The following is an 11,339-nucleotide window of genomic DNA, read 5'->3' as shown; positions in this document are numbered from 1 at the left end:
GTACGTTAAATACAGGTGCGTTGCACATCCATTCAGATGAACTGAAAAACAGCACAGATCGCTTGGCGGAGAGTGAAACTCTGAAGCGCTCAGTCAGAGTGTTCTGTGAGTGAAAATATATCTGTGCTAATCATATACTCAGCCTCCAACTCACACACTGGCGAGTAAATATTAGACATCATTTAGTCGCCCAGAGTGAAGATTTAGTCGCATATGCGAGTGATTTACTCGCAATGTAGAGGGTTGTATATGTTGTGATTGTAAAAGTCATGTAGTGTTTTCCAGCCTTTATAGAACTGATTTCACTCGACTTGCTTACCAGCTTCCAGACCAGAGATTCTGAATATGGCACTGGGTTTCTCATTGGTAATGAAGCCTAAAAGCTGCCACACCTGTCCGACAGCAGGGTCTGGGAAAGAGAAGTAGACAGCACCACCCATGCCCACTGGGAAGGGCACCGTGCCCAGCATGAACACCACCACATGATTGACCTTCTCATAGTCCAGCAGATTAAAGACGAACTTATCAGAGGCGACCTGCTGCGCGTCCGTCTGGACCTGAGAGAGCAGATAAACACAGATAAACCCAAATAAACTGATAAATACAAAACTGATAAACACAGATAAACCCAAATAAACGGATAAATACAGATAAACACAGATGAACACTGATAAACACAAATAAACTGATAAACATAAATAAACTGATAAACACAGATAAACCCAAATAAACTGATAAATACAGATAAACAATGATGAACACAGATAAACAGATCAGAGACAAACACCGAGAGACTGCGAGTCTGATCTCAGTTCACTCTTACACCTCGAATCATCAGTAAACAGACTGAATGGAAGAATCGCACTGGGCTAATCAGGTTATTGGTGTTCTCGTATCTCGTTGCATAAAAGACTTAGACTAGTCTTACAGGTTAGTCGTCTAATTTCTTCAAGACTGGCCATAACTATGTGAAGCCGGTTAAATAAGACGTAGATCGGTCTAATTTGAATCAGAAAATGGCTCATTAGCCCTTGGCTAACAGCTAGTGATCAGGCTAGTTAAGGTGGGTTAGTTAAGTTAATGCTACTGAATATGAATCCACTCACCAGTCTGCCGGCGACTAAACATCCGAACATCACCACGATTACTGCAGGAACACATTCGAGGAAACACACTCGACCGCAGATAGCAACAGAACCATCTCCTCACAGGATACTGCTAGAAACTTCCATAAGCAGCTGATAGACGCGACCTCTGACCCGGAAACAAAACACAGCGCGCTTCGCTGATTGGTCGATCCGGCGCGGCGCGTGCGTCCAAAAACACCAGAACGAACGAAGTGTGATTTCGTAAATATATTATAACGCAATATTTTATATGCACAATGTTTAACATAAATCATCTAGAACAGCTTTAACACAAATACTACAAATATCATCACACTAGTACATTCAAAAGCACAGGAATAGGAGGAAAAACGGCAGAAGAGCCCAATTTAACTACCTCTAAATATATCAGCTTCATGTTATCAGTCATGTCTTTTTTGCATTAGTCATGCAGTAATCAAAATTACTCAAATCTCAATTTAAAATGATCTAATGTGCATTTACCTGTAGGTCAATGCACATTAGATAAAAAAGTTTTGATTAGTAGTAAAGCTAATGGCTAATAGTTTTTGTCTGAGAAATGTTCCCGGTTTAATTCAAGAAATCAGGTGAATTAGTGAATACTTGTTCACTGTTGATCACTATTAGTGTATAAAAAGTGTTGGGTTAAATGAACAATTTGCTTGAGAAAAAACAAATGTTAATTTTTATTTTAAAAGCTTTGGTGGGTAAATTACCACAGTATATATCTAGTTTGTCATACTGCACAAATATTTAATACCAGATCAACTCTTACTTAAGATGCCGATTTTTCAGTTAGGTCCATCTGTTTATTATAATTATGCTCCGTGTACGGAACGAGCCTCATCTGGAATCTGTCCCATCTCTCGCTGTTTAAAAATAGTTTAAAGTCTGTTTATATAGAAGAGTGTACAGGTTTTAATAACTGACTAGGATTTGTATTGTTTTTAGACAATTGTGTTTTGTGTTTGTTCGTTGTGTGGTGATGTGTGTTTCTCTGAATCTTCACCAGGACTCCCTCTTGTATCTCAGCAGGACCTTCCTGGTTAAAGTAAATAAAAATTTCACAACAATTTAAATGGGCTAGAAAAACTGAGCAAGGAATATAGGGTTATAAAAATAGATTTTATTGAAGTCAGACAAGAGAAAGGCAAAGAAAAAAGCAAAAGTGAAAAGCAAAGACAGCAGAACTCGGCGATCGATGATTCGAGCAGTGAGCGTCAGGAGACTCAGCGCAGCCGGTCCCAGCGCCAGATCGAGGCGTCGTCACACACAGCGATCAGAATACTGCTGTCCCGACTGAAGCTGGTCTGTCTGATCGCAGACGTGCATCTGGGGAGCGTGAGCGTCGTACACCTGAGCACAACACAAGCAGAGCTCAAGTACAGCACTAATACAGTGCTGTGGACAGCTCAAACCAGGAATCTTACTTTGCTTTATGAGGATCCTCCACTTCCAGGTCCCAAACGTACAGCTTCCCGACCTGATTTCCAAGAGCTAGCATCTGCGGAGGTGAAGATACACACTCTTCATTCATCGTCAGACGTTCTCACTAACCCTACTGTCAGTCACTTTCAGTTCACAAGTCTGTCAAGAACCTCAAACCTTCTGCCAGAAGTCCATGGAGAAGCGCATGTACCAAATGTCACACTGACTGTAATCGAAGCGGCCCAGAATCGTCACGTTAGACTCGTTGGGTTTGATGCGGTCGATGTCGTCTTCCATCTTCCCAGGTTTCCAACACACAATGGCATTTTCACATGACTACAAAACAACACACAGCAAATGATTACCGAGGAACTAATAATATCCTAACAAACCATACATCAATGGAAAGCTTATTTATTCAGCTTCCAGATCATGCATAAACTGCTCAATTGACCCTTTTGACTGGTTTTGTGCTCCAGGGTCACATATTAAAATGCATGTCACCGGCTTCTCGTGCTGCAGAAAGTACCTTTGAAAGAATCAAATCTCCGAGCCAGCGGACGCAGTCCACGTAGTTCCTGTGAATGTCTCGTGTGGAAAAGTCTGGGAAGTGAATCTTCTGAGACACGAAAGGCCTGAGAACGCAGGTAGGGAAGAGGGCTGAATGCACTGCTGAAGCAGAGGACGAGCGCTGGAGGAGAGACGAGACTCACCGGTTGGTTTTGCTGGGGTTATACTCGTACGAACCGCGGATGGCTTTCTGCATCCGCTCAGAGTCGATCCTCCACAGCTTCAAGGAGTGATCCATCCCACAGGACATGATCTTCTCACCAAGCAGGTCAAAATCCTGCAAACACAACAGAAGCATTTAGTGACACAATGACTAACGTCACGATGCACTGTTTCTGTACTCACGAAGTTCAAGGCTTTTTAAGTGAAGTGTGTTTTATTTTTATTGTATTTAAACAGGATTTCTTTAGATAGGATTTGACAATATTTGCTTAATGTTGTTCTGTAGGCCTATAAACTGTTTGATGAGAAATAAAAGCACAAGTATTATATGTTTTTGGGTGGTGTAGCCTACCTTCACCAGTCTTCGCAAATATACTCGATCACGACGGTGACAGACAGCGATTAACCTCATTCTTTTGTCTCGATACAGAGATATATTTGCATAGATGGACGAACATAATCACCTGATCTCTTAAATGTGTCCAATAACATTTGCATTAAGCACACAGTTTGCGCTTGTCTATAGATTACATTTACAAAATGAGCCTACAATAGAAATGAGATTTTATAGTGAAATTAAAGGTCCCTGATTAATGAAATGATTAATGAGGAAAAAAAATATTTTATTGTTGTTCAGTTTAGTTTTATTACTTTCATACATATTATACTCATGTACAGTATTTTGTTCTAACAGCACAAATAAACTCAAGCTTTACATGATACTTTGGTTCTTTTGTAGTGCAGGTATGGTGAGGTGTACTAAAACAGACATTTTCACGGGTGTCCTCCAAATGAACACAACCTAATAAGTTTATACATAAAGAAATTCATTCTTTCATTCATCAACTCTACGCGAGACGCAAAGTTTGCTACTTCTTCTCACTGCTGTTTCCTGATAGTTTTTAGAGGGCAATTACTCCGAGTCCTTTCAAAGAATAGTACAACAGCGGAGCCAGGCGAAAATATAATACATATATACAGAAACGCTGCAGTGATTACGATCATACTGCAGACTGACAGAAGCAAATCTGATCAACACCAGCCACGATACACTCACCGCGCTCAAGACCTCGTCGCGATGGCCCTCGACGCCTCCGAAGATGGCCACCAGAGTGTCTGTCTGAACGTTCCAGAGCCGCAGCGCGTGATCTGACAAACACACGGCAAACCATCAACAACCTGCTCCGAACGCACAGCGCGCCGCAACATCTGCGCTCTTTACCTTTACTGACCGACAGCAAAAGGTTCGGGTCCCTCGGGTGAAATTTGAGCTCGTTGATCGCATTTCCATGGCCGACATAATGCTGCAGAGTGTAGACACACGAAGAAATCAGAGGAAACACACAAAAAAATCAGCGTAAACACACAAAGACATAAATGTAGACACACAAAGACATGAGTGTAAACACACAAAGACATGAGTGTAAACACAGTTAGAGGAGCAGCAGACGCACTAATGCAGGTCAGTTGGGCCGAGCGTCTGGACTCACTTTGACGCACTGCATGGTGATGTGGTTGATGACGCGGATGATGCCGCGAGATCCGGCCACGGCCAGCAGCGGGTGACTGGTGCTCGAGTCAAAGGTCCAAGCGCAAGTGTAGAAGTTTTCATCTGCCTAGACAGCGCAAGAATCAAGGGAATAACAAAATACACCGGCCCAAATCTGCAGAAAAACCTCAGATACTTCAAGATAAAACACAGCTGTCTGATGATTTTATTCTGTGTCTGAAAGGATACGTCAGCATCTACATACGACTGCAGCAGACGGATCTCTCCTTGAGAGTGACACTCATATAGAGTGACCTGCAGGAACAAGACACACCCAACATGAGGGAATCTGCAGAGACACGAGTGTGTGAGAGTGAGTGAGTGAGTGTGTGTGAATTAGTTTTGTTAAAGCCCCTTTGGGCAAGGTATGGTATACTAAAATTATATTCCTGTAAATCTATAAACAATGTTCAAAACAAAGATTTTTCCAGTCTAAAAATGTCTGGATTGGGGACGTTTTTCAAAACAACATAACACCAGTTCATTGCGCTTTAATTTTAACCAAGAGTAAGATTGCATTCATGTTGAATGTATGTAAATATTTATATTATTTGTACATGAGATTGTGCATGCTTTAGGATTATTTACATAGAATTCTCTTTTGAGATTACAGCTTTAGCCAAGCATTTAAATTTCACTGAGTAAATTACATTATTTTTGTATTTTTGCAATGTCTTACTGTAGGTAATTTGTTTATGGCATATGACGATATTTAAAATGACCATGGTGTTGAAATAAACTTTTAATTTCTACTTAACTGTGCAACCAAGAAAAGAAAATGACTTTATTATTTAAAGAAATTATTTACACAATAGTTCACAATAGTTCTGTCTTCCTCTCTCCATGTCAGTCAAACCAAGTATGATTTTTTTTCCTTCAGGTAAACACAAAAGAATGTTTAGCAGAACGTCCAGACTGCTTTTCCATACAATGACAGTTTATGTTTACCATGGTCTTGTCAAGCTCCAAAAAGAGTATATTTCACGTCTTCTGAAGGTATATGATAGTGTATGAAAAAAGTATGTGGTGAGTAGATGACAGTAATTTTTTGGTGAACAATCCTTTCAAGTAATCCTTGATTGGCTATGGCACAGAATGGAAGATATATAATTTATTCAATTCATTGTTTTCAAATTAGCATTCCATTATTTAATATAACGGCAGATGTTTTTTGTTTTGCCATTGTTTATTCACAAAATACCATAAAAATGATTTGCTATTACCACATTAAATAGAACATAAATAGTCTTCAAAATGCTGCTTTTTATTTTAAATTTTATAGTTTTATAAAATGATATCTTATCATTTTATATTTAGATAAAGATGGAGTTTTGATACCAGAGTATATTATTTTTGTCTCACTCACTGTTGCACATTATTATTATTCTTTAGTTTGGGTTAAACAAATCAATTTTGCTTGGTTGGAACAGCAGCTACGCTAATTATGTCTCTATTTGTTTCTCTGTTTTTGCCACGGGGATTTACACAAGCTTCAGTCTGGATCTAGAACACCTGAGAAGAGATGATGCCAACCCCTCAGAGGACTTCAGATGATGCCAACCCTGAAACAAGATACAGAACTACCACATTTTGCTATTTTGCACATTTAATTATTTTATAATTGCTGTTAATAGTGTTCATCGTCTTTTTTATTACGTCTTAAATTGATTTTTCCGTACATTTCTGCCATATGTACATTAATTGACAGTCACCACTGATAAGCTACCACTAAATATTGTAGAAACTTAATTTGCTGTAAAGTTGCTTTGCAATGATTTGTATCGTGAAAAGCGCTGTACAAATAAACTTGACTTGACTTGAGCGTGAGTGTGTGTGAGAGTGAGTGAGTGTGTGTGAGAGTGAATGAGTGTGTGTGAGAGTGAGTGTGTGTGTGAGTGTGTGAGAATGAGTGTGTGTGAGAGTGAGTGAATGTGTGTGAGCGTGTGAGAGTGAGTGTGTGTGAGAGTGAGTGAGAGTGAGTGTGTGTGAGAGTGAGTGAGTGAGTGAGTGTGTGTGAGCGAGTGTGTGTGTGAGCGTGTGAGAGTGAGTGTGTGTGAGAGTGAGTGAGTGTGTGTGAGCGTGTGAGAGTGTGTGAGAGCGTGTAAGAGTGAGTGTGTGTGAGAGTGAGTGAGTGAGAGAGTGAGTGTGTGTGTGAGCGTGAGTGTGTGAGTGTGTGTGAGCGCGTGAGAGTGAGTGAGTGTGAGTGTGTGTGTGAGCGTGAGTGTGTGAGAGTGAGTGAGTGAGTGTGTGAGCGTGTGAGAGTGAGTGAGTGAGTGTGTGAGCGTGTGAGAGTGAGTGAGTGAGTGTGTGAGCGTGTGAGAGTGAGTGAGTGAGTGTGTGAGCGTGTGAGAGTGAGTGAGTGAGTGTGTGAGCGTGTGAGAGTGAGTGAGTGAGTGTGTGAGCGTGTGAGAGTGAGTGAGTGAGTGTGTGAGCGTGTGAGAGTGAGTGAGTGAGTGTGTGAGCGTGTGAGAGTGAGTGAGTGAGTGTGTGAGCGTGTGAGAGTGAGTGAGTGAGTGTGTGAGCGTGTGAGAGTGAGTGAGTGAGTGTGTGAGCGTGTGAGAGTGAGTGAGTGAGTGTGTGAGCGTGTGAGAGTGAGTGAGTGAGTGTGTGAGCGTGTGAGAGTGAGTGAGTGAGTGTGTGAGCGTGTGAGAGTGAGTGAGTGAGTGTGTGAGCGTGTGAGAGTGAGTGAGTGAGTGTGTGAGCGTGTGAGAGTGAGTGAGTGAGTGTGTGAGCGTGTGAGAGTGAGTGAGTGAGTGTGTGAGCGTGTGAGAGTGAGTGAGTGAGTGTGTGAGCGTGTGAGAGTGAGTGAGTGAGTGTGTGAGCGTGTGAGAGTGAGTGAGTGAGTGTGTGAGCGTGTGAGAGTGAGTGAGTGAGTGTGTGAGCGTGTGAGAGTGAGTGAGTGAGTGTGTGAGCGTGTGAGAGTGAGTGAGTGAGTGTGTGAGCGTGTGAGAGTGAGTGAGTGAGTGTGTGAGCGTGTGAGAGTGAGTGAGTGAGTGTGTGAGCGTGTGAGAGTGAGTGAGTGAGTGTGTGAGCGTGTGAGAGTGAGTGAGTGAGTGTGTGAGCGTGTGAGAGTGAGTGAGTGAGTGTGTGAGCGTGTGAGAGTGAGTGAGTGAGTGTGTGAGCGTGTGAGAGTGAGTGAGTGAGTGTGTGTGAGAGTGAGTGAGTGTGTGAGCGTGAGTGTGTGAGTGTGTGAGAGTGAGTGAGTGAGTGTGTGAGCGTGTGAGATGTGATCGGAGTGGAGCGGCAACAATTTCCCCTCCGCGCATTTAATAATCACTCCGCTCCACTCCTCGCTCACTGATATCAGAAACACCGCTCCGCGGCTAAAGTATTTCAGTATGCTTGAAATATCACAGTTCTGTTCATAACGTATATTAAAAAAAATAATAATATAAATAAAATGACAGGAGCGTTTCAAAGTGGATTATTGGAACACTAGTGTGCAAACTTTTTTCCTACCACATGACAAGCTAATAACATGGTTGTCAGCATTAAAAGGTAGGCTATTGATGCTTTTTGCAGTGCAACTTTTGTTTGTGATGAAAATAACAGTACATTTTCGTCAGTTATGTTACCTACGGATCGCTGCATTTCTTACAGATTTCTGCTCATTCGAAATCGGATGCAGATGAAGTAGCACTGTATAAGATTACATTTGTTTGAATGCATTATTGAGAGAGCGATTGCGTGTGAATAAGTGTTGTACCTGTTTAAATCATGATTTCACCTGAAAATATTCAGTATCTTCTAGAGGGAACAAATTCAAAACAAATTCCTTAATAACTACCCTATAACTTTTGGTAAATAACATTTCTGGTAAATACTCCTTTAAAAAGTGTTTTTTGCAGTAGGCTAGAACACATGGAGATGTTGTCATTCCTACACTATAATACTGAACTCTAAACCCCCGAAGTCGTGGCCTAATGGTTAGAGAGTCGGACTCGTAACCCAAAGGTTGTGGGTTCGAGTCTCGTACCGGCAGGGATTGTAGGTGGGGGGAGTGAATGTACAGCGCTCTCGTGTGTGTGTTCACTGCTGTGTGTGTGCACTTTGGATGGGTAAATGCAGAGCACTAATTCCTAGTATGGGTCACCATACTTGGCCACACGTCACGTCACTTTTTTTTATTTCAGTGGTTTGGACTCTGAGATGCACTCTGTGTTGCACTTTACTTTTGCTTTAAAAAAAGGATTTCATAGATATTTGGATTTCATTTGGTTTAATAAAATATAGTTTAATAAAATATTCTTAAGTAAAATTGTTGATTTTTTTGTGGGACATTAATCGTTTAGATTAATCGAAATAAAAATAGTTGTTAGTGGCAGCCCTAGATTAATCACGGAATCAACATGGAAACATCTGATTAATCACATAATCAACACGCAACTGAGTTAACTTGAACAGAAACACTTAATACAGACACTGATCACATGATGGAGGCAGAAACTAATGCATCAAATGATACAAAAAAGATCTACACACTGTTATTCTCCCTTTATTTATAAAGTTAAAGGTGGCAACTTTTAACTTTTCTAAAAAGCACCGTTTCGGGTCAAAAGCCTTCGTCAGACACTGTGTGACAGACACGTTACCACTTTTAACTTTTCTAAATAAAGGGAGATTTGGGTGCAGATGTGTTTTTTTATCTTGCTCCTGGCCAAGACGCTCTGGGTCTGCGTTATGAGAAACTAATGCATTAATTAAGGGAAACTAATGCATTCACAAAAATCCTCTTCGCAGAAACCGATCGTGCTTCATATCATTAGTGTCGGTGTTCTTCATCACCATCATCATCATCATCATCTATATAATATAAATACCTGAAACCACACTAACTGAAGCCGTCAGATGAGACTGACGTTATTCTTGACAAACACACAGTCACATGTGTGTGTAATAACATAACACAGAGCATATTAAATGTGCATTAAATCACGATGACTGACCCTGAGGAGAGTTTAGCGCTGAAGAGAAACACGCGATAAGAGACAAAGAGAAACTTCACTGACGAGCAGCTGCACAAACACACACATTCAGAGCATAATTAACCTACATTGTCGTCTCCTGACAGATCGGGGTTGCTGTTTTCATCACTGCTTAATTTCTGCTTTTTGTTATTCGGCATCTCGTTTCCCGCCTCAGCATGAGATTCAGACATCTTCTCCAGCAGCAATGCCACACTGCCGGAAAGCAGAGCGTGCGCGCTTATGCCACACTGCTGCAAAACAGCGCGACAGCTGCGGTAACACTGCGCGACAGCAGAGGGAGACACTCGTGCTGCAGTGATTACAAACCGGAACTCGAGCAGAGACGATAAAGTTATCGAGAGAACAGCGAAAAGTGCAACAGCTTGAGAGCAAAGTTTAGTAGAAGCGTTTTAATAGGTCTGCTAATACTTTATAAGGCCTTTACGTTTTTAGTTTTTTTGAAGACGGAGAGCAAGTCAACATCTCACTTTATTTAACTGCATTTCAATCAAATCGCACTGAAGGCTTATAGAATAACAGGTTTATCTTTAGCAGAGACTCTCAGATATAATTTATAGATTATTAATATTTAATGAAGGTTAACTCATGTTCTAGATTAGATGAACAGTCTCAAATGTGGAAACTAGAGCTTTGACTTCCATCAGTATCTGTGTTTGTTCATTATAATGAAAGACAAACACTAGAGTAACTGACCCGTTATTAGTCAGATATATATATCATAAACACTGACAGTCTGACACAGTCTTTATTGGCTCTGTTTGTAACTAGTGTTAATCCTGAAGCTCTTGACAAACCCATTTCATTCATCATGAATCACTAAGTTATATATTTCCCACCCAGGAGTGTCTTTATGCAGATTAACTGTAACACTGTATTAAACACATTTATATTCCCGCTGTCGACCCAGAGCGAGCTGATCATCTTCTGCAGTCTTTCTCTGATGCTCCTACAGTTTGGTTAATTCTACATATTTACAGAATGTATTTCTGTAGAGCTGGAAGTTGTTGTGAACAGCGATATGCTCGAATGACTCCTAACATTAGATGAGCTGGAGTAACAACGCTTCTGTTGCGCTGTTGTGTAACCACACGCCGCCGGGTCAAAGGTCAGCGTGTTTTCTGGACAGTAGTACTGAAGTTGACCGAAACAATAAACCATCAACAGAATGACGAAATGTCTTCGTGACACGATCAGATGTTTGGTTTTTGAGTGTGTCATGACTGTTCGAGTGGAATACGCTATATAAACATCAGTGCGGGGATCTGACTGGGACAGGAAGTGAGGCACCTGCAACAGGAAGTGGGAGTTCCCATGAGACTCTCTGTAACCAGATCAGCCGTGACAAGAACCCAACAACAAAAATGAAGTTTTAATGTCAGTGTGATCAGAAAGGCATTAGAGAAAGCTTTCTGTTTGTTTTTATCGTCCTGCTCTGTTAACAATGTTGATGATTAGCTCGTCAGTTCAGCATGTTGTTCTTGAATCTCCAGCTAAAGCTATAAAGTGAAGTCATGT

The 11,339-nt window shown here is 41.1% G+C and overlaps 2 protein-coding genes across 2 annotated transcripts in view; both read right to left on the bottom strand.

Moving 5' to 3' along the window:
* The window catches only part of hikeshi (heat shock protein nuclear import factor hikeshi), a 3,249-nt gene extending 1,983 nt beyond the window's left edge, over positions 1 to 1,266 (bottom strand). The window contains exons 1-2 of the mRNA XM_016566618.1: positions 1,107 to 1,266; positions 320 to 557 (exon numbers count right to left, since the gene is read on the bottom strand). Of these exons, the coding sequence (XP_016422104.1) occupies positions 320 to 557; positions 1,107 to 1,136 (268 nt within the window). The 5' untranslated portion in view covers positions 1,137 to 1,266. The remainder of the gene's footprint in view (positions 1 to 319; positions 558 to 1,106) is intronic.
* Positions 1,267 to 2,239: 973 nt separating this feature from the next.
* LOC107751085 (polycomb protein eed-like) lies at positions 2,240 to 10,130 on the bottom strand. Its single transcript, XM_016566686.1, has 11 exons — positions 9,886 to 10,130; positions 9,773 to 9,800; positions 5,026 to 5,125; positions 4,778 to 4,903; positions 4,510 to 4,591; positions 4,345 to 4,436; positions 3,269 to 3,402; positions 3,085 to 3,190; positions 2,733 to 2,891; positions 2,558 to 2,631; positions 2,240 to 2,483 (listed from the first exon to the last, which is right to left on the bottom strand). The coding sequence occupies exons 1-11, from the start codon at positions 9,992 to 9,994 to the stop codon at positions 2,357 to 2,359; spliced, it is 1,137 nt and encodes a 378-aa protein (XP_016422172.1). The 5' UTR covers positions 9,995 to 10,130; the 3' UTR covers positions 2,240 to 2,356.
* Positions 10,131 to 11,339: the final 1,209 nt, after the last annotated feature.

Source organism: Sinocyclocheilus rhinocerous, unplaced genomic scaffold, assembly GCF_001515625.1.
Source record: "Sinocyclocheilus rhinocerous isolate Xijiao unplaced genomic scaffold, SAMN03320098_v1.1 scaffold632, whole genome shotgun sequence".
NCBI lineage: Eukaryota > Metazoa > Chordata > Actinopteri > Cypriniformes > Cyprinidae > Sinocyclocheilus > Sinocyclocheilus rhinocerous.
Note: the sequence above shows the minus strand (reverse complement) of the source record. Positions and strands in the feature narration are given on the sequence as shown.